The 23153-nt window shown below is 39.5% G+C and overlaps 1 protein-coding gene across 4 annotated transcripts in view; it reads left to right on the top strand.

Moving 5' to 3' along the window:
• The window catches only part of cfap58 (cilia and flagella associated protein 58), a 169512-nt gene that overhangs the window by 95407 nt on the left and 50952 nt on the right, over nucleotides 1-23153 (top strand). For 2 of the 4 annotated variants that reach the window (XM_072657286.1, XM_072657285.1), the window contains exons 14-15: nucleotides 6815-6926; nucleotides 9729-9833. The exons of 1 other annotated variant lie outside the window; for it this stretch is intronic. In XM_072657286.1, coding sequence (XP_072513387.1) covers nucleotides 6815-6926; nucleotides 9729-9833 — 217 coding nt within the window. The remainder of the gene's footprint in view (nucleotides 1-6814; nucleotides 6927-9728; nucleotides 9834-23153) is intronic. One more of the 4 variants, XM_072657287.1, reaches the window with a different exon arrangement.

Genomic DNA, 23153 nt, shown 5'->3' with positions numbered 1-23153 from the left:
CCAGTCCAAAGTCCTCTGACTTCTCCTCCCCTCTCATACAGTTTTCTCCCAATCGTCATAAGCTGAAGGCCTTGTCCGAACTTATTAGTACATGAAGTCATTTTTTTCAGGTTAAACAGACGAACCACTGTTTACAATGATTATATTTATTTATTAAAGATATGCATCCTTATGAACTACAAAGACAGCTGCAATCGTTCATGCGCTTCAATTCCATGCCACTTTATTGATTCTGTGTATCTGCATTTACAGATGTGTGTATGTGTGTGTGTGTGTGCATTGGGGTGGGCTCCAGCGTGTGTCTTGCACTTTGTAAAGGTGTTTGATTGAAGTTTAAGGCAGCGATATCAACCCTGCCATCCTCAATGAATCAATCCAGGCATGCCTCTCTCTCCGGCTCTTCCTGCCTGTCTCTCTGCATTTCAAGGCCGATACTTCCCTACAGAAAGCAAGCGGCAGACGGAAAGTGGGGGGGGTCGAAAATGAAAACTAAAATATCCCAAATATATATATATATATATATATATATATATATATATATATATATATATACGTGCGGAAAACACCCCCAACGCGCCACAAGCCTCTTTCCGAATCTCACCCCACCCTGATTTATTTTTCATAGCTAGAGGAATTATATTGTTGACACGGAAAGATGGATGACTTGTTTTCTGTTAGCGGACAGTGATGTATTCGTCTGAATTCGCCTGCGTCGCCTCAACGGTGACAGCTGAAAAATAAGAGCTTTGCCAAAATCACAATTAAAACGCATAAATTAAACTCACAGCCAACAGAGCAGGAACAAAAGGGAAGGCAGCCCCCTTGTGTGCCAGTCACATTTTCACAACCTGTTGAGGAGAAGAGTGCTGGCATGCAGCTATTCAGACGTATACAAGGGGCTGTACTTTCATGGCTCTTGCGCATATAATATAGTGCATTTACTGTAAAAAAAAAAGAAAAAAAGAAAAAGAAAGCCTCCTAGAATTGCCTAGAATTATCACCACCATGTAAACCACTAGGTACAGAGGACTTCAGTCTGTACAAGCAGAGAAATCGCTCAGAAAACCAGAAATAGACGACATAATGTTTCCTGTACTTGAGAAAAACAGTGGAAAGTATTAGAACAGTGTGCTGAATCATAGCAAAAAAAAAGAAAAACTGTTCCAGTTATGTCATTGGCAATGATTCAGACAACTTCATCGCATCACCATGACTTTCCCATTGAGCCACTTGCATGCACAAGCTCAACCCCAGGGGAGACTGTGTGGATCAACAACCATCTAACTAATGCACCTCATTCACACTCAACAGTTTGAACGACCAAGAAACAGGGACTAATTTCCCCTTCAGAAGCTAAAGCAGTGTTAGCTTTAAATCAGCTTTATGCAAGAATAAGCTACCCTCAGGACATGCTTTACACATGCATTTCTGGACAAGCTGAGAGATACAGAATTGTCACTGAAAGTGAAAGAATCGTGATAGGCTGACAAAGTAGAGTCATTTTACAGTATTTTACACTAAGATGGCTTGGATTAAGCAGTTACACAGCTCTGACAAGCATTGCCCTGTCCATTTCACCAATGGTACATAGTGCAGTTACTAGCATGCCAGGCACAGAGTACCAATGATAGAGGCGTTATTCTCCTTATTATAAGTCAGTCGAGCATCACTGTGATTTTAAAGCTCTCATTTGAAGGTAAACCTGCTACATATTGTTGCTTTAAATTTTTCTTGGAATCTTCAGACAAGCAAATTATCTGTAAATAATATTGTTTTTTAATTTTGTGGATGTGCTGGTAATTTATCTATTTTTTTGTAAATGAAAGTCTTGCCATCCTTTTGCTGCTGTGAGACTGTAAATTCTCCCACTGTGGGACAAATAGAGCATTATCTTAAATACATGAGAAAGTTTATCAATACAAATAATTCATATAATTATTCAAATAAGTCAGAATTGGTTTCTTTGTCAACAGTTTCTTGGTTTTTGGAGGTTTTGTTCCCTAAAAGATGCAAATCTTGCATTCTGAAGGCTACACAGATAGATAATTTAAGGTGGAATAGAAAACTTCATGGTACAGACTGACTGCAATGCCCAACAGCACAAGAAGACATATTGACATATTGTCGTAAACTTGGTAATTTCCTCAGAAAATCCACATAAAGTAGAACTGAAAGCAACTACTAGGGCTAAGTGCCTGAACTCTGGGAAAACTCTGGGAGATGTATGTTTTATATGTTCTCAGATTAAAAAAAGAGTGTAATTTTCTTTGGAGCTAGACTGCAAAATATAATGAAATTCGTTCTAAATGAAAAAAAAAAACCTGGAAAATTGGTCATGATGATTTGACAGCATGACTAGTCCCCTTTAAGGCTGAGTTGTACTTTCCACAGGAAAGGTCAACGTGTTTGTTAAATAGATTGTGAAGTGAGTGTGAAGAACCTTTTAATGGTTTAAAAGAACCATTGCTTGATATAAAAGGTTGCTTATGGACCCAAAAGTGGTTTTGAAAGCCCACCGTCTGCTATTTCTGGCTTAAAACAAGAATTCACTTACCTGCTGTCTTGCACATTAGTATCTATTGTTATTTCATTTACTCGGAGACTAAAGTAGCTGCATTTAAGCAAAAATCCATTTCCATGCATCGAAATGCCGCTGTTTCCTCAGTTCCTAATGCAATTAAGAAATAGCAGTTAGCAAGAAAGGTGGCGGTCAAAGTGAGGTCTCGTTAACCAAGAAAACTTTCTGAGAGGACTGCTCATAGGATTGCTGGAACAAAAAAAACTTTGACTTTGGCCTTCAGGAAGATTTAGCAGACTCTGTAATGATGGTGCACTGCTCTACTGTGCAGCAACACCTGTACAAACCATCATGCAAGAGTCATCAGAAGAAAACCTTTGCTGCATCCTCATCATTCTTTCAAAAAGGTACTATAAAGGTAGCTTTGTTCATCAAGTTAAAACTAAACATACCCTCAAAAATGTAGCATGGCCCTCTGGGTCCAGTTGGGTTCTTTAAGGGCAGTTTTACACTAGCATTTTTCCCCGGACCTGAGAGTGCTTGCTCTGACATTGAAAGCCCAGTATTGAGCCAGCGAGCAGCCTAGAGAACGGCTCTCTGGTTCTCCAGAAATTGGCGGTCTGGGGTTCACTTCAAGCAAACTCAGGCACCGTCTGCTGCACATGCTCCTGGCGCTGCGTGCGGGATTGTCTGATTGGTTTATTATGTCATGTGACTGATTTTGCTAAAAACTTTTGCTGGTGTTCCTGCATGGTGAAATGCCATGACTTCAGAAAGCACAGGACAATAAGGAAAAGCCATAAACGTATGAGCCTCGGCTCTACCATTTTGCAGAAATGCAGCGTTCGGAATTGCGCATTCAGTTAATGGTTTGTAAGGAATTCTTTAGTGTAAAAACAAACCAGTGATAATGAATCCGTCCCCTAAACGTCCCCCAGGCTTTTGTATTTGGGACATATGTGAAACCACCCTAAAGCTTCACTACAAAGAGAAAGGTGTACTTTTTGTTACTTTTCATAATCAGTTTTAAATTGAAAAATGAAGTTAAAGAGTGTATGGGGGCAATGCAGTAACTCAACTGCAGAGAAATATGTAGTAAATAGGTCCCTATGCATACATTAGAGGTACCCTTGAGAGTACAACAACTCCAGTGATAATTTGGTAGCTGTCAGTATCTTCGTACTTCAGCTGCTGTTCTGCATTTTGTGCCGCTTCATCTGCATCTGTGCCGCCATGTAAATACAAGCATTTTCTCATGCATGATGCAACAGCAATCTAGAGCCATGCATCATGCATGTGAAAATGCTGGTATAAACCTGGAATGAATACTGCAACTGGTCTCAAGCTAAAGCAGTTATAGTGGGTATAGAATGATTAGTGAATAGGGCAAGGCCTACATATAAGATGCAGTCTTTCTGCTTTAGAAAGACCTTTCCCAAGGTTTTGGTGTTTGTGTGTGTGTGTGTGTGTATATGTGTGTGTATGATGCAACAAGGGAATACTTTTTGCTGGAAACCTTGAGCTCTGAGTCAGTTTACCATCAACATCCCTCAGTGTCCCTTTAGATTCAGACAGCACAGGAAAGTGGGCTACAACTTTAAACTGGGTACAAATTTAATACACTCTGAGCAACAAAATGGGTTCTACAGTATGCAGTACCAGAGAACGGTTCTTTGACTCGTGAAAATAGTGGAACCCTTTTTTTGGTGTTAAATTAAACCAATTTTAAAAGGTCCTTTGCAGAACCATCTGCAACAGGTTACAGGCAGTTAACAGTAATGATGGAGGTCAAGTTGAGGTCTAGATGGCCGAGAAAGCTTTTAGAACGCAGTCAGTTTGCAATCAAATGAAGCCCAGTTTGACTGAAAATGCTTCAGGAACCTTCAGGGACATTAAGCAGACTATGGACATGGATAAATATGACCCTCATGGAAAAGTCATCAGAAGTAAAATGTTCCTGCATTCTCTCAATAATATTCAGTTTTTGAAGGAACACCTAAACAAGCCATGTGAACCCTGAACAGTTTTGCTGTGGTGAACTAAAGTACATTTGACAAAAGAAGGGTTCAGAATTTCATTAAAGAACATGTCTCCAACTGTTAAGCACTGGGTTGGAATAGTCATGCTTTGGGCTTGTGTTGCAGCCAGTGGCGTGAGAAACATTTTACTGGTACTAGGAAGAATCCCAGCAAATTCTGGATTCAAACATCACATATGTTAAAAAAAAACCTCAAGATTCAAAATAGGTCGCAGGATAATGAACTCAAACTCACCTCAAAATCCACAATGGACTCATTCCAGACGTGCAATCTGAAGGCTTAGCCATGGCCCTCACAGTCTTCTAACCTAACCATCACTGACAATCTTTGAATAGACCCTTAAAAGAGCAGTGCATTCAGGATTGCCCAATAATCTCACAGAAAGACTCTTAGCCTCTACAAAAGTCATTTACAAGCTGTACAATACTTGCCAAAGGGAGTGTTACTAAGCATTGATCATGCAGGGTGTCCAAAAGTTTGCTTCAGGCTCTTTTCCATTTTTTTCCTCTTTTTGAAACTGTAAAATGAAAAATGAATAATAAATTAATATAAAAGAAAAATACAAATGAAAGACAAACATATTTAACTAATAAACCCTTCAGTTTTTACATTTTGACCAGGGGTCCCCAAACTTTTGCATGCCACTTTAACCAATTCTAAAGAAAAAAATGACCCCAGACAAAATTCAAACATTCCTAGGCGTGAAAGCTACTCATTATCAATTAGCATTCTGTCGTTTGCTTAAAGCTAATTAGTGTCAGCTAGCTTTTATTCGCTTGCTTAGCATTTTTTGGGTGGAACCGTTCTGATAGAACGTGGAAGTGCGACTGTGTTTTCAGGAAAATAGCCCTTCTAGACAAATGACACCAGTTTAAAGACTCAGCTAATAGCGTTTTTTTTCCCCGTTGGAAATGACTCCGCTGATCGATTTAGCATGTTAACGGCAAACTCCCCCATAAATTCGAGCTGAGATGCATTCAGGTAATGAGCTATGCATTATCATCATCTATCTCCCCTTGAGTTACGGTGCAAACTCCTGGTGCATACCGCTTAAATGGAGGATAATACGTTTACACTTTGCCACTCAATTGGTCAGCATATGGCTCCACTGACACTGTCTATACGTCTTGGGGGGTGGGGTGGGGAGGGGGTTTTGTAGGGGTAGACTGGAGGGATTTACAGACTTTGATAATATCAGTAGGGAGGTGCTGGATGGAATTGGCTTTGATGGAACTGGTGCGGAGGACTCAGACTTTGATCCATTACTCCGGTTGAGGATGCTAAATGGAGGGCGTGCGAGGGCGATATGAGCTAGCTGGGGAAGGCACACCTAAAGTACCTGCTTTCCTAGCTACATTATAGACAAGCTTATTTGCAAAATGTACTCTCCCCCTTTCTCTCTCCCCTCCAGTCCCCTCGCTTACCGCCAAACCTTCTCCACACTGCCTTCTCGTATCTCTCCTCTGAACTAAATAGGCCTTTTTTTCCACGCTACAGCGAATTTATTTCTCCTTTTGTGTTTCGAGAGGCGTTTTCTTGATGTTGAAAAGCAGCTTTATGCTTTTGCAGCCATCGCTAGAGCCGCCACTGCTAATAAGTTGGCAGATGGAGCTTTCAAGTTGTTTATTTGCACAGTGAATTACCACTGTAGCGGGTCAAAGGCGCCCGCCAACTGCTGCTGCATTTGCATTAACTGGCACAAGTGTGTGTATGTGTGAATGTGTGTGTGTGCACTTGTTTAGTGTGAGCGCTGCAGAGAGGGAAAGGTTAGCTTGGATGCGGTTTTGAGGCTTGAACTGCTATCAGATCCATTCAGATGTGTTCACTCTCTCTCTCTCCATGTACGTCTGTCCCTCTTTACCAGTGTATGTCGTCATTTTAAGTAAAGTGTGGTCATTTAAAAAGGTGCTAGAACCAAATTAGCCAAATACCAAGCAGGGCTTTCAATTGCCTTATCTATGGCCTGCCCACAACAGTCGCACTTTCATAGCTACTGTTGCCATTAGAGACACTACAAGATAATTATGAAGGTCTGTGAATTTGAATTGACAGCATATATTTCGCCCCCAGAACAGAAACCGATTCTGGACCCACCTAAAAAAAGAATCCTAGAATCTGAACTTTACTCCTGATTCGTTAGATTGTGCAGCCTCGCAACAGTTGCCATGGACGAACGCATTCATTGGGCAGGGGTCAGTTTTAGACCCCATGTTTGAATGTGACTGTCAACTAATCAGTTGTTGTCTTTCGGCTGCAGACGAGAGCTGTACCACGTGCAGAAGGAGCTGCTTAAAGAACGGACAAGATGTCAAGCCTTGGAGGAGGAGCTTGAAAATCCTATGAATGTTCACCGATGGAGACGACTGGAGGTGTGTGTAAAATAAAAAGCAGATGTTTCATCAAGATAAATAAAATAAATGTTTATCGTCCTCCAAAAGAAAAAAAAAAAAAAAAAAAAAAAGGTAAAACCATATTTTCCCACCTCAGGTAGTTTTTATTATTATAGTTATAATTATTTTTAATATTATTATTTTCATTTATATATGGGAGTCATGTTTCCAATAAAAAGTTAAAAGGTGGTGAATTACATTCTCTAGTGGTTGCAGTTATTTATGTGGACAAGTTCCTGACCAAGAACACATGCTAAAAAATTAGCAAAATATTAATTTATAAAATTAATGTATTACAGTGTGTGCAGAATTATTAGGCAAGTTTTTTGAGAGGATTCTTTTTATTATTAAACAACAACTATGCTCTCAATCAACCCAAGAGACTCAAATATCAAAGATTAATATTTTTGGAAGTTGGTGTGGGTTTTTTTTTTGGGAGGATATCTGTTTGTTCAGGTAACCATTACTGTGCAGAATTATTAGGCAACTTAATAAAAAACAAATATATACCCATCTCACTTGTTTATTTTCACCAGGTAAACCAATATAACAAAATTTAGAAATGAACATTTCTGACATTCAAAAACGAAACCAAAAACAAATCAGTGACCAATGTAGCCACCTTTCTTTACGATGACACTCAAAAGCCTTCCATCCAATGATTCTGTCAGTTGCTTGATCTGTTTATGATCAACATTGCGCGCAGCAGACACCACAGCCTCCCAGACACTGTTCAGAGAGGTGTACTGTTTTCCTCCTGTAGATCTCACATTTCATGAGGGACCACAGGTTCTCTATGGGGTTCAGATCAGGTGAACAAGGGGGCCATGTCATCATTTTTTCTTCTTTTAGACCCTTACTGGCCAGCCACGCTGTGGAGTATTTGGATGCTTGTGATGGAGCATTGTCCTGCATGAAAATCATGTTTTTCTTGAATGATACCGACTTCTTTCTGTACCACTGCTTGAAGAAGGTGTCTTCCAGAAACTGGCAGTAGGTCTGGGAGTTGAGCTTCACTCCATCCTCAACCTGAAAAGGTCCCACAAGTTCATCTTTGATGATACCAGCCCATACCAGTACCCCATCTCCACCTTGCTGGCGTCTGAGTCGGAGTGGAGCTCTCTGCCCTTTACTGATCCAGCCTCGGGCCCATCCATCTGGCCCATCAAGAGTCACTCGCATTTCATCAGTCCATAAAACCTTAGAAAAATCAGTCTTAAGATATTTCTTGGCCCAGTCTTGACGTTTTATCTTATGTTTCTTGTTCAAAGGTGGTCGTTTTTCAGCCTTCCTTACCTTGGCCATGTCCCTGAGTGTCGCACACCTTGTGCTTTTTTAAACTCCAGTAATGTTGCAGCTCTGAAATATGGCAAAACTGGTGGCAAATGGCATCTTGGCAGCTTCACGCTTGATTTTCCTCAATTCATGGGCAGTTATTTTGCCCCCTTTTTTTTTCCAACACGTTTCTTGCGACCCTGTTGGCTATTTGCCATGAAATGCTTGATTGTTCGGTGATCACGCTTCAAAAGTTTGGCAATGTCAAGACTGCTGCATCCCTCTGCAAGACATCTCACAATTTTTGACTTTTCAGAGTCCGTCAAATCTCTCTTCTGATCCATTTTGCCAAAGGAAAGGAAGTTGCCTAATAATTAAGCACACCTTATATAGGGTTTTGATGTCATTAGACCACACCCCTTCTCATTACAGAGATGCACATCACCTGATTTACTTGATTGGTAGTTGGCTTTCAAGCCTATAGAGCTTGGAGTAGGACAACATGTATAAAAAGGATGATGTGATCAAAATACTCATTTGCCTAAAATTTATCTAGAAATTTATTTGCATTCATAATTTAAAGATTTTATTAAAACATAGTTTTCCCTTTCTGCTATGTAAAAGAAAAGAATCTCAGAATCCAAAGAATCCATTGCTCTAAAGGCTTAAGTGATGTCACACCCTCTCAGTGATGTCATTTCAATCAGTACTTTCAATCAGTGTCATCAACAGTACTTTTGTTATAGACAAAACAAGTGACGGACACACACAAATCATACAAATATAAAACAAATACATTTTTGTCAATATAAATACAAACAAATCACAAATATACATTCACAAAAATATATATTTAGTACAAAGTGTTTTTATTTTTAGTTATTTTAATATATCTTATATAAATATATATATATATATATATATATATATATATATATATATATATATATATATACACTGCTCTCTAAGAAATAGTACTTCACCATATATCACTTGAATGAAAAGCTTTGGAAACTTTAAAAGCACACTTTGGCATCTCATCAAAAAATTACAATTATTGTCCAGTTTGAAAAGCAGTTGGATGGTTTCATGTGACTCATGGAAGCTCATGCTGGCCTTCACCCCACCCATGCTGGCTTCATCATGTGACAGGGGAGTCCTGGTTAGTGGGTGGGAATTGGCAATCGAGAAATGAGCAAATTAGAAAGGATTTCAAGCTTTTTAAAGGTAGCGAAAAGGGTTCTTTGATGTGTGTGACATGAACACATGCTCTTTGTTCTGTCTTGATAGTAGAACACCTCAGACGTGGGTGTCTGAGAAGGTAATTGAGGTTATGGAAAATGGTCTTCAAGTCTGGAGGGTTTAGTTGCAGCGTTTTGGTCAATATCACTCATTCTTTCATTCTCTCTCATTCAATCTCTCTCTTTGCTTCCTTCTCATTCCCTGCAATTCTCTTGCCCTCTCTCTCCCTCTCTCTCTCTCGCTTTCTAAATGGTTTTCCTGCAGGCGAGTGACCCCAGCACCTTCGAGTTGATCCAGAAGATTCACTCTCTTCAGCGGAGGTTGATAACCAAAAGCGAGGAGGTGGTTGAGAAGGAGCTTCTGCTGCAGGTAAACACTCTGCTTTCATTTACCGTTCTGAACAATCCGTCACGTCCTATTGGTTGCCGCCGGGCACTCCGTGTCCCCTGGCGACGGCTCATAAAGCACCAATGGGGTCAGGTCATTGGGGGGAGGAAGAATCGATCGCAAAAGGCCTTGAGAAGTGATTCTCTCTCTTACGGCTTTCAGAAGAGGACCAAATACAGCTTTATTTAATGTACTCCCATGTACCTGGACTGTCATTTGTGTTTTTGGAATTGTGCGTTCTGGATCCAGCCTGAAAAAATACAGATATGTACGCTGTACATGTGTGTGTGTGTGTGTGTGAGCATGAGAATGAGCATGAGTTCCTGCAGTAAAATCGAAATGTTCCATAATAAAAAACAATTCACATAATTGTTAACATAAAAGGCTGTTACACATGTTTTTTTTAGTAAGAAATAGCTCAAACCATGATTTAGAATTTTTGAATGTGTTAAAAATCATTGACAGAGCTGTAGATGATTCTTAAGTTACTGAGAATAATGGAGGAAAGAAGAAAGGCCATCACTATCAGTTCTACAGTTCTTTTGGACAGTAATAGAGTTTTTAACCTTTTGAACACTATGTTTATAATTAAGTGTAATGCAGAAGTTACTATGAATTCTATATGAATCAACAGTTAAGAATATATTATGTGTAGTCCAACAAGGTTCTACTTAACGGTCTATGAAAGTGAAGTTAATTGTGAGAGAATTGCAATTATGTGGGTAAAGAGTGGGCTTATATACATGGTGTAAGGAGTTTAAACTGAGAAACATTACCCCCCCTCCAAAAAAAATAAATATATATAAATACTGTAATCATGGGTAAAAGTGCATATATGAAAAGCACCTTTCATTGTAAGACAGAGCAGCAGCTGAATTTAATTTATGCAATAGCATTATGCAAGTTGTCATGCAGCTAATCATTGCAGATTCACTGGGAAACACAATCTTTTTCAGTGTTTTCTGTGCGAATAATCAAGTTTAATCAATCAAGCCCAAAATAACTTGGACACGCATTAAAATTAAGGATTTTATTTAAGGTTCCATAAATACTTCCATAAAACTTTTAATTGATAGACAAAACTATTGAAAGAAAAAAAACTCCACATAATGTAATGATTCTGCAGTCTTGGCAATGTCACTGTGGTGGCACCCTCAATGGAACATTTTAAATACCATATTGGGCTGTATCCTTTTTAATTATATATTAAAATATATAATTTTTTTTTTTTTTTTTTTTTGTCTCGCCTCGACTTCAGTGTGTTTTTTCTACTTAAAAAAGTTCTGGAAAGGTACAAATATATCTCCTGGGAAAGTACATTACATTAGATTCAACTTTGTTATTGTTCAGTCAGTACAATGCAACAAGTGCAGAGAGTAACACTGAACCACAAAAATGTGCCATAAATAATTTTTTTTGTATTTGTATATCTGTGATAAACATGGTAAATATAACAAGGTATAGAATAGGTTTGGCAGGTTGACAGTTTTGTTTGATAGATAGATAGATCGATAGATCGATAGATAGACCAAAAGTGTCTTCTCTTTGTGGCACATGTTTTGAGACTGCATTTCATAAGGGATGATCAAAAGAATAATGAGTAATGAAGTTCTTAATAGAAGTTGTGACTGAAAGGTCTTTGTTTTTCCTTTTCATTTAGTTCCTAAAAGAGCAACCTTTCTCTCTGCCAGATTATTACTGTGGCCAACTTTGAGAGATGTCAACAGTTCTGTGATCGTGTCCCGTGACTAAAATCTAGGAATTCTCAGCCAGATAAAAACTAAAATTTTTCAAGGTCAACCTGAATGCTAACGTTTGGCATGGTAGAATGAAACACCAGCACTGCCAATTCACTGCCCAATCGCCCAATGATTGAATATAGGCTGAAATTTGTAGGGTTATGCTGTTTAACAGATACCATGCCAAGGCTATAGTATTACTGTCTGCCTGTCATTTCTCTTTTAAAACAAGTAGTTGTGACATTCTGATTATTGTCGATTATTTCAGGGGTTTTTTTAGGTCTAGTAAGAGACTGTGTGCAGCTAACAGTTGTGGATTTGGCAGGGAGAGACTGTATTAAAAAAACACACTTCAAGAAGTTCAGTAAAAGTTGTGGCTGTATTAAAATGTGATATTTTATTTGGCCTAGAAAGTGTAATTAATATAATACTTAAGGATGTATTTGTGTAGGTCATGCCATACTATCGGCAATCAACCTGCTTGTATGAGAGCTGTATTGTTCAATGGTAAAACCTGACGGCCTGTTCTGAGAATATCCATAGACGGCTTTTTGTTGGTACGATAAAACCCCCATGTTCAGTCAGGAGATCCACAGGGTTTAATTAAAAGGGAGAGCAAGCAAACCTGGATGAACCAGTCTGTTCAAATAAGTGGGTTTCAGTCGACCACACTTGCTTGATGGTTTAACATGTATTGCTTGATTTACAATTGATCCTGAAGGCAAACAACTTTTTTTATTTGATAGTTTGGGGGGTTAAAATATGCATAAATTAAAAAAGTGCACTACCTGTCTGTGTACAGATACTGCCCAAACCTAATTTGATCTGTTTGCAGCACTGAACACCTTCAATCAGCGCAGCTCAACAGCAGCATTTCAGGCTTGCTGTGATTTGCACGAAATTGAATAAAGAACACAAGTTAAAGTAAGAAATAGGCAAATTATAAACATATTAAGTGATTAAATAGTTAAATCTTGGAAGAAGGGACATGCATGGAGCCAAATTTTGCCAATTTAATGTCCTTTAAATTCACACATTTACTTTTCCGTGTACTAAATTGAAATTGATTGGACTGACTATTTTTTTTCTGGATGTCCAAGGACGTTCTTTGTTTCCTGAAATGTTTGTATTTGCATTAAAACCATTTTAAAGAGTTAAAATTCTCCTAGCATTGAATCGTCTTAGGTTGTTGTGTGTATAGCGTTGAGCTCTCTTTAAAGTGTACTCTAGGTTGAAAGATTAAACAGTGTAATTTGAAAATAAAGATGTTGCTGAGGTTCCAGATGGATTGAGAGAGGTTTTTCAGTAATAATGTCGGCTGTTCACCTGAACTCTAGGTGTTGATATTGGCTACTGCTTGAACAGAGGGATTCATGCGGAGTGGAACCAAATGTATTTTTTTATTTATTTATTTTTTTGGTTGGTAAATCATTGTTACAGTCCGCAACAGTGAAGGCTATCAAGTGTCAGTGTTCTCCGGCCTCATGCAGCCGTAGCAACAAAAAGCCCACCAGCTATAACAGAAGAGAATAAAAGAAGAATATAAAAAAATTGCATGGTTTCTTTTCGGGGCTCAAAGGTTTTTATTAGAGTGGTATCTCTTCTATGTTTTCACTGTCTCGTTTACTCTAGCTGTTACAAAGGGATTCTGATTGCGATTTTCATACTGCGTGACGGAGCTTACCCACTTTGAAGGTTTAAGATTGTTGTTCTCTGCTTGATTCTGTTCGAAGTTGAGAGGATTTTGTTTTTCTGTACTATTCAAATGGAAGTTTTAGTTCTGTGAGAATGTCAATAATGCATTAACACTGCAAATTACCTCTTAAAACACCACTAATTTGTACTGTGGTTAATAAAGTTTGACCCTTCAAAACATTTCTAGTTTCAGTCCCATTATACCAGGTGCTTGCATGCTGTACTTTTACTGTCTTCAGTACTTAGTATATGTGTAAGTTCCTAAAGAATTGCTTTCAAACAGATCTGTATATAACTGAAAGCAGGGGCTGAATGCAGTAATGAACCATGCCCATATTAGAGCTCGGCCTTTAGCACAGATCATTAATGTCATAAAAGAGAGAAAAAGCAAACAAGTCTACTAAAATGTGCCTGAAAACAGTGGAAAACACTCCTAAGACCATTCTCTCGACTTTGTGCTCTGATACGTGAAATTTGAGCCTCAGTTAGCTGGAACACAGACGGTTCCTTGGTGTTTAGCCTGCTAGCCACCTTATTTAAGACTAGATAGCCGACTACGAGTCCAAACGCAGCAGAACCGGTCTTATTTCGCCTTGGTGTTATAGTCTCTCGACTTTGTGCTCTGATACGTGAAATTTGAGGTGTTTAGCCTGCTAGCCACCTTATTTAAGACTAGATAGCCGACTACGAGTCCAAACGCAGCAGAACCGGTCTTATTTCGCCTTGGTGTTATAGTCTCTCGACTTTGTGCTCTGATACGTGAAATTTGAGCCTCAGTTAGCTGGAACACAGACGGTTCCTTGGTGTTTAGCCTGCTAGCCACCTTATTTAAGACTAGATAGCCGACTACGAGTCCAAACGCAGCAGAACCGGTCTTATTTCGCCTTGGTGTTATAGTCAACAGCACTGATACGGTGGATCTGTAGCTGAGCTAGCCAAGCGAACTCTAGCTTAGTAAATCTGGGGGGTCTTTAATGGGCTATGTCTATTGTAATAGTTTGTTAACAGCACTGTATTTTAACATGTGGACAGATGAACAGTTCTAGGTTAAACATGAATATTTAGATCTTGTAAAAGCTCTTTACTCCAGTAAAGAGTCCTAGTGCAGAGCTACCACCTGTTTTCCAAAAATTGGCTGAATCATGGTTAATATACTGCTTGTATTCACTGCCAGTAACATGACTTCCAGAGGACCTGTTCTGATTACACTAGTCCCACTCACTGAAAATCAGCATGTGATTGGTTAACTCCTCTGTCATTTGCAAGTTATGTTGGTGTTTAATCTGATGTGTTTGCTCTTCAGTTCTACCAGTGAATGGCCAATGGGTGAACTTGTTTAGTCGTATCTGCCTATATACCTGGACAGTTTTCCACTTTTCACAATTATAAATCTTTGCAAACCAAAACTTAATAATACATTAGGACTAGTACTGTATTTTCAGACAAGCATCATTCTATAAACTAAAATAACAAGGACACAAAATGTTATTCATGCGAACCACCAAAAGTTATTCAAGTACAAACAGCATCCCGTTGTGGGCAGTCTTGCTAAATGTAAGTGAATGAGCGAGAGAGTTAGTGAGTAAGTTGCAAGCCAAGTTCGTGAGATGCTTTGCAGCTAAAGTAACACATTTTTTTTTGTTTTTAATTCCCAGAAATCATTAAGCCTTCTCTGAAGGCCTAGAAGCCTCTAAATGTTCCCCACTGACAGAGAGCCATTTATATTGAGCCATACATTGCACAGCTCCCCATTTAGCATCTAAGTCTACTGCACATTTAAATGTAAGACCCATAGTTTCATAACTCATGCAGTGGACTATATTAGGGGCAGAGAACCATTTAAGATTTAGCCTGTTACTGTAGCCCTCACATACATATACAGCTTTTGAATCCCTTGGAGGTTTATTATTCATTTTTTAATCATAATGCAAAAACGATTGTGAATTATTTTGTAACCGTTTGGTGTAGCATATACATAAAAGAGTCCCACAGGGTTCCATCTCGGGGCCTATGAAACTGATGTGAAATATGATAGCAATATAGTATAAAACCAAAGCTATTTCAAACTACCCCATGCTATCCCAACTATCCCATGTTGTGTGACTTATAGGGGTTAAAAACTTGATTTCATCTATTCTTTGAAAAATTCACTATAGCTGAAAATATTAAAAAAGCATTAGACAGGCTGCAAATGTGAGATGAGACCAAGTCAGCTAGACCTTTCGCAAACGCTAACCAACGGAGCTTTAATTGAGGCATTATTTGCATAGAAGCAGAACGTTATGAAGTAGGGTACTGGTGGCTCATATGCACATGTGCTTATGCACTTGATTGTGCAATTAGTATATCAGTTATTTATTTATATACTAGGCCAACAAGATCCCTAAAGCTTAATGTCAGAGGGTATTACAGACATTAACAACTTGTCTCTAAAGAAGATGAATGGAATATGCTTTGCTTGTCATTATATTATGGTACATGCATTAAGGAGGTCTCAGGTCTATATATATATATATATATATATATATATATATATATATATATATATATATATATATATATATCAGATTAAAAACCAAGCCATGAGGAGGAATGAGCTGTAGATCTAGTTGTCTGGTAGCATAGTCCTCCAAAATTCTTAAGTGGAAGAAGTTTGAAACAACCAGGACTCTTCCTAGAGCTTCAAACTAAGCAATCGTGTGAAAAGGGCCTTGTTAAGAGAGGTGACCTGTCACTGCAGCACTCCAGACAGAAGCCTCTCCTTAGTAAAAGACACATGAAAGCCTGCCTAAAGGACTGTGGTCTGATGATGAAACCAAGATTGAACATTTTGGCCTCCATTCAAAGCATCATGTCTATAGGAAACTAGGCACTGCTCATCACCTGCCCAATACTATCCCTACAGTGAAGCATGGTGGTGGCAGCATCATGCTGTGAGGGTGTTCTTCAGCACCTGGGACAGGGGGACAGGTCAGAGTTGAGGAAAAAGTTTAATGTAGCAAAGATATAATAGAGATAAAAAAAGAGCTAATCCTAACGAAAAACCTGATCCAGCGTGCTCGGAAGGTTCATTAAAAAAAAACAAAAAAAACAATGATCCTAAGCACACAGCCAAGCCTAATGTCCTTGAGCCCTGACTTGAACCTAATCAAACTCTATAGAGACCTGAAAATGACTGTCCATCGACAGTCCCTATCCAACTTGACAGAGCTTGCAGATTTTTTCATAACATAAAATAAGATAATAAATATATAAGAAAAATCATCAATGCAGTCTGTGTAAATTGGACACCCCAACTGTCTCAAAGGCTCAGAATTAGTTTTTATAAGGTCTCAGACCTCAACTAGTAACTTAGGACTGAGGCATGTCATCAAGTGCAATTAGACACTGTGTTTTCAGCTTGCTGTTTTACATGGTGAATTGTTATTATTATCAATTTAAGGGAGACGATTAGAAGACCTTGGAATACTTTGCAAACTTTTAGAGAGAACTAACTAGTATGCTGACAAATCAAAACCCCCATATGGCTGCCAGGAACCGGCACAAATGTTTAGCTGAGTCACGATGGTGGTGCACCAAACGTAACTTTAACTGTAGCCTCATCAGAAAACTCAACCACTGAAGTATGCTACATCTTAAACATCTAGAAATGCCAGGTGAGCTTTAATTAAATAAAAAAATAAGTGTCATGGACTAATGAAGTCAAAATAATAATTTTTGGCCACAGTCAGTAAAGGTATATGTAGAGAAAAAAGGACCTAGATTTCATGAAAAGAACACCTTGCCAACTGTGAAGCATGAGGGTGCATTGATCATGGTTTGGGGTTGTGTTGCTGCCAGTGGCATTGGCAATATTGCAAGGGTGGAATGAAAAATGGATTCCACAAAAAAAGTACCAGCAAATCTTCTGTTAGGAGCATGGTTTCTACAACAGGATGATGATGCAAAATATACCTCAGGACCACAAGGGACTGCCTGAAGCGGTCACAGACTCAAGATTTTGGAATGACCGCCACAGTCCCCTGACCTAAACAGCATAGAAGATTTGTGAATAGATATTAAATAAGCCATACTTGCAAGACCACCCAAGAATGTCTTAGAACCTGAGACATTCTACAAAAACTGAAAGACTGTGAGCCCAACTATAGCAAGTTAGATTGAGTTGGTGGAGTGTAGTTACTTAGAGTCGGCGTTTAAAAGAAGGAGAAATTGCGGCAGCTGTTTTGTGTTTCATGAGATGCCGCTCTCTGAGCTGTGTTACAACCCTTCATTTTCCTGAATCGTGTGCTGGAGAGCTTGTGCTTCTCTAAATGCAAAATTTCATCCTGGCCTCTTCCCGCAGCCCCTATCAGCATCTGAATGGCCACGTCACGGGGTCTCGGCATGAGAAACCTGTTTATAAATCCCTCAGGTTAAATTGCTCTCGCAGAGACCTCAACCGTGGCCCTGCAGACAGCGCCGCAGTCGTTTTGAACACGACCACAGACACTGTGTAAAAACCCCACGCTGTTAACTGATATAAAGTTGTCTCTGACTCTTCAGGGCTGTTTATTCAATGCAATTTATGTTCTCTATCATAATTCTTTCATTTTATGACTCACAACACCCGTGGCGCAGGGTTTTGTAAGTTTGAGCTTTAAGCAAACAACCCTACCGACCTGGAGAGTTCTTTTATTTTTGGCTACCACCACGTAATAGCAATAATGCTTGAGACTTTAACCCTTAGAAGCCTAAAGTCATTCCGGTGATTTTGCTAGGCTATTTTGTGTTGTTTATATAATCACAATTCATGACAATTAGTTATGTAATGAATTACATTTATATTTATATTTATCTATGTGGCAAAATTGAGGCAAGACTGTATGCACTGCAATAACATCAAATTAATTCTTAATAAAACTATTAAATTTACATAAAAAAGGGCGTTATTTTTATAACGGCTCCAATAGCTGCAGCTTACTGCAGGGTTAACAAATTACAAAGTGCTTAGGTGAAGATGACACTACAGGACCATCTGTGCTCTCATAAAAGAAGGTTTTTAGCCACGGAGGCGATAAGTTGAGGCAGTCACATGACAAAATGAGCCGATCACGCAAGACCACTTGTATAACAGGAGTGGATAGCTTCCACACCTGCAGCAGATTGCACCAGAGTCCACTTGAAGCAAACCCCAGATCACAGATTTCAGGAGGAGATCCACAGATTGGTTCTCCGTAGCGCTCCTGGGCTTGAAAACAGCTTTCACACTTAACCAAACTTACCAAACTCACAGAGCAAGCAGACCTGGGTCTGGAACAAAAAGCTCTGCTGTGAAAACGCCCTTAGTCTATAGTCGACCTTAGCAATGTCCTGGGTAGTGATCTTCACAGGTTTGAAAGTTAAGCCTGAGCCAGACCCAGTCTGATAGCTTTGTAGTTAGTACTGACCAGTTTAACCAAACCTGACCCTCACTTTAACCACAGCTATATACCTTTAATGTTGGAGAGGAAAACTCTACACAGACTCTAAACAGAAGATTTTGTCAGGCCTCATTGTGCTTGGGTCAAATAGAAGACCTCTAATACTGGCAGGTGGATGCATGGACGTGGCTTCAGAGCAGAAAGTGAGGGCAGTAGTATTGTCTGGCCACTCTAATTCCAGCCTGAGTGGACTATATTTGCCCTTCCAGCTGAGGTCACTTCACCGAAGCCGTACATCATGGCATTTTCAACAGTGCCGGTCTCGCTGCCATATCCTCAGATGTCCCTGCCACGGTGTGATGAGGGCCTACTTTTTGATTGTTGAAGCTGATGGCAGAGAAAAATGAGTCTTATTCTGTTTGAAGCGTTTTTTTTATAACTTTGAGAGGGGATTTCAGGAATGTCTTATGTAAGGAGGATGTATTTAGGTATGCTGCAGTCGAAAAAAAGGAGAACAGAGAAAGGAGCAGAGTGTATGGGAAGAAGAAGGGAGACAAAAAGCGAGGGATTTGAGAGGCGGACATAGGATGAAAGCCCGAAAAGCTTCGTCATGACTGATGACTCAAGGATGATGGTGCAATCCGAGTATTTACACGCTTTCTATCCATAGCCACAGCAGAGGACGGATTTTTAATTGACACAACCAAAGCGCTTTGCCAGGTATTATTATCCGTGCAGCCATGCTTAATTTCCCCTAGGCATATGTCTGACACTGATCCATAGCTAGGCACGAAGGTTGTCTTAGAATGGCCGTCTATCTGATGCCGTTCCATATGACAGGCGTGACAAGCCCAGCCTTTGATATGTCACATTAGTAGAATAACTGACAGTAAAGTCCTTGTGAACTGACATGTTCTGAGCTACTGCCTTGTAATTTGTCTGTGTGCCCATAGTCGTCCTGTCCATTGGCCCATTTGGCCATTGCGCTTCTTCCAATACATGGACAAGGCCTGTCTCACACTGTGCCATGTGATGTCCATAGTGAGGAGATTTTAAAGAGTGGTTCCACTTTCGACTCAGCAATCCACAGAACACTCGGCCCCATTCATCAACCAAGCTTGGATAGCTGTGCTTTGTTTGTTAAATTATTTACGTTTTCTCCCATTTTGGTTACTCCCAAATAACCATCCTCTTCACTGCCTCACCTAGCACTAGCAATGCTCCCGACACTAGGAGGGTAAAAACTTCTTTCGAACTTCCATCGATGCAGCAATTTTCAAACCTCCACCGCACCAGCTAACAGACACCTGCACCAGCTATTGTGCTCTCTTGGTCTCCGGCCAGTGATGGCAAATCTGCATAAGTCAGGAACTGAACTCAAGACCCCCAGGATTTACAGCCCTCTGGGTAACACTTGGGCAGCTGCTCCATACCATCCTATTCTATGTGCATTGCTTTTCTTCTGAAGTTATACAGGCTGTGTGATCTTAGCTGTGACATGTATGCAATAGAAGTCATTATATATGTATGTTCATATTTATAGATAGCACTGTGGCATACAGTGCCAGAAACCACAAGTCTGTTTGAGTTACACATGATTTCTGATTGTTAATTTTACAATACTGGTGTTGTCTTGTGATAAGGGACTGCATTGGCTGTGGAAATCAGGAACAGATCCAAAAGTGTTGAAGGGAGCCTGATATTTTAATGTTATTTATTTCTTTTCATCTGATGAGCTGCAAAATTCAATTTAATTAGCATTCGCCAAGTGTGCCAACTTGTATAGCGTATTAAAATATATTTAGGGAAGTGAATGCCATTAATGCTTTGATTAAGATAAAGTCTCCTTAGTGGTTTGAGTGTCAGAGAGAGAGAGAGAGAGAGAGAGAGAGAGAGAGACAGAGACAGAGACAGAGAGAGATGGTAGAGGTAAACAGTGGTAAAGAGTTGGAAATGTTGCCCGTACCGGCGTACTTCACTGTGTGTACGTATCTACAAAGTGAATAATCAGGCATATGTCCTGACCTCTAATGACCACATGGATTTTCTTGTAATCCCTGTACTTTTCCTGTAGCTTTGTGGCATTAGTAACCCATCATTATTCATGTCACCACGCCAAGCAAGAGCCTTAGCACTGTGAATCTATTAGACCTTGATGAGAAGAAGATGGTCAATACACACCACCCTATTAGCAGCACTCGCATATGGCTCGTGTGTGCTTGCTTGTGTGAGTGTCTAAGCCTCTTAACGCATTCAGTATCTAAGGTACTGTATTATTTCTTAATCGCATCTGCTAGTAGACGCTCTGGGCTTTACACTTGGTGGTCAAATGTGTCTCTGATTAGATTGAAATCTGATTGCTATAAATGGCGTCTAGCATGCACATCTGCTCATAATGCACCCGACAGTTGCCTGTGTTGATTTCTTTCCCCTGTGGTATTGCATTTCCTTTAACTTGGATTAGAACACCAATTTTGGATGCTGATCTTTACAAGAAGAAGCTAGCTAGCTGATCCTAAATACTAAGATTCATGCATGTCTGTGATTGTACATACAGCACACCTAATAGTCCAATAGCAAGGTGCACCTTGACAACTATCTTTTGGCAGCCTTCAGTCAACTTGTGGCAGATTTCTAACTACTCTTCTTGGCAGGACTGGAAGAGTTCAGTTAAATGTGTTGGTTTCTTGGCACAAACAGTCTGATAAATATATTTTTGAGGTCATTTTGAGGTCATTGTTCTGCTCTGTTGGAGTTTTAACTGTTTAGCTGATGGTTTATGGTAATGGAGAAGAATTCTGAGATAGTCCTCCTTCATTATTTCATTTACTCAATTCAATGTACCAGTTCCACTGGCAGCAGAAACAGCCCAGAGTCGAATGCAACCACCACCATGCTTAACAGCTGGTATTGTGTTGTTGGTGGTTGACTGCCTCACCTTTGACTGTTGGTGGTTGACTGCCTCAACTCCAAGCATGACTTTGGTCATTGTGGACAAAAAACTTCAATCTTGGTCTCATCTGACCAGAAACTGTTCCTTCAGAAGGCCTCTCCTTTTGTTCGAAGGTGCTGATTTTGGCACAGGGGTTTCTTTTTTGGACTGCATGCTGTGGAAATGGTTTATGGAAATGTTAAACTTCCTTGACTGTAGACAGTGGCACAGCTTTCAGGTCAGGGCAAACTTGTCCCTTTGTGGTTTTTAAGTTGTTTGTGACCAACCGAATCAATTTCCTCTCTGCTGAGGGTGGCAGTTTTGTTTTGCCAGAGACGTTATAAATTAAAGGAGACTGACCACTGGGAGTTCTTGTAACGCTCAACATGATGTCTGTTTATGGATAAAGTCCTCACGTTGTTTTGTGAATTTTTGAGCCAAATGCTAAAAAGTTTAGAGTTTTTTTTTTATCAGATATTATATGTTTTTGAGTTTCAGGTTTTGTTTCAGTTTGAAGTTTTTTTTTTCCTTCAAATTTTAGTCTCTCCTCATTCACAGAGATAGAAGCATGACTGGAAACAGCTGCCTGGCGGCGTAGCAAAGATTCCCTGCCAAGTGGACAGACTTGCCTATGCCTACACCTCCCAACTTACAACTTATACTTACCTACAGTTGTTTGAAGGGACATTCCTGGTTTGTGTAAATCTATAATCATTCTTCTGAGATCTGTACTCAGCTCTATGGGCTTTCCTGTTGTACCTGTATTCAATGAGTCCTATCAAACAAACCTTTTTTAAATGAGCACAGAGAAGCTATCAACTGTAGTCTATCATGATCACTGGCAGGAACTGAGGAGGCCTTGGAAAGTTAATCCCTTTGCAAGTATGGTCCCATCTGTGGGCTCTGTACATTCCTTTTCGAATGTGACGCAGCTATCATCTCTAACTCTACAGATTCATCAAATCTATCCACGGTCTTCCCACAACATACAGTGCATTGCATTAGCAAAAATTCTAATTTTAATTTGTGCATCAGAATCTTCATTTTCTATTTCTATTATTACTGTAATTCATTCTGCCACAGAAAAAGAACAGTTCAGAGAAGTCATTGAAAGCCCAATATTGCCATAAACTTGTGGCCACAACTGTATTGCAGACCACTAATGTTAATCACTATGATGCTTTCAGTCATGGTGTTTTCAGGTTCTTCTTAAAGTACCTCTGTTTCATTGAGCATCAAAAGTTTTGTGAAGAGTTTCAGCCCAAATTGCTGTACATCAGTTTTGGAGTAACCGCTGGCATATGATATATTAAGAATATTTTTTTTATTTCTTCAATAAAAGGTGGCACTAATCATAATTAAAAGTCCATTCCCAACAACGTATATCAGGGAAAAAAGGAAACTCAGTGTTTAATGCATTTTGAAGCAAAAAACGTTCATTTATTCATTAAGCTTGTGTCGGTGGCTGGCTGAGTGAGATGGGTACAGAAAAAATATATTGTTTAACTTGCCGTTGATTCAAACTAAATAACTCGCC

Source organism: Salminus brasiliensis, chromosome 15, assembly GCF_030463535.1.
Source record: "Salminus brasiliensis chromosome 15, fSalBra1.hap2, whole genome shotgun sequence".
Taxonomy (NCBI): domain Eukaryota; kingdom Metazoa; phylum Chordata; class Actinopteri; order Characiformes; family Bryconidae; genus Salminus; species Salminus brasiliensis.
This window is presented reverse-complemented; position numbering and strand designations above follow the sequence as displayed.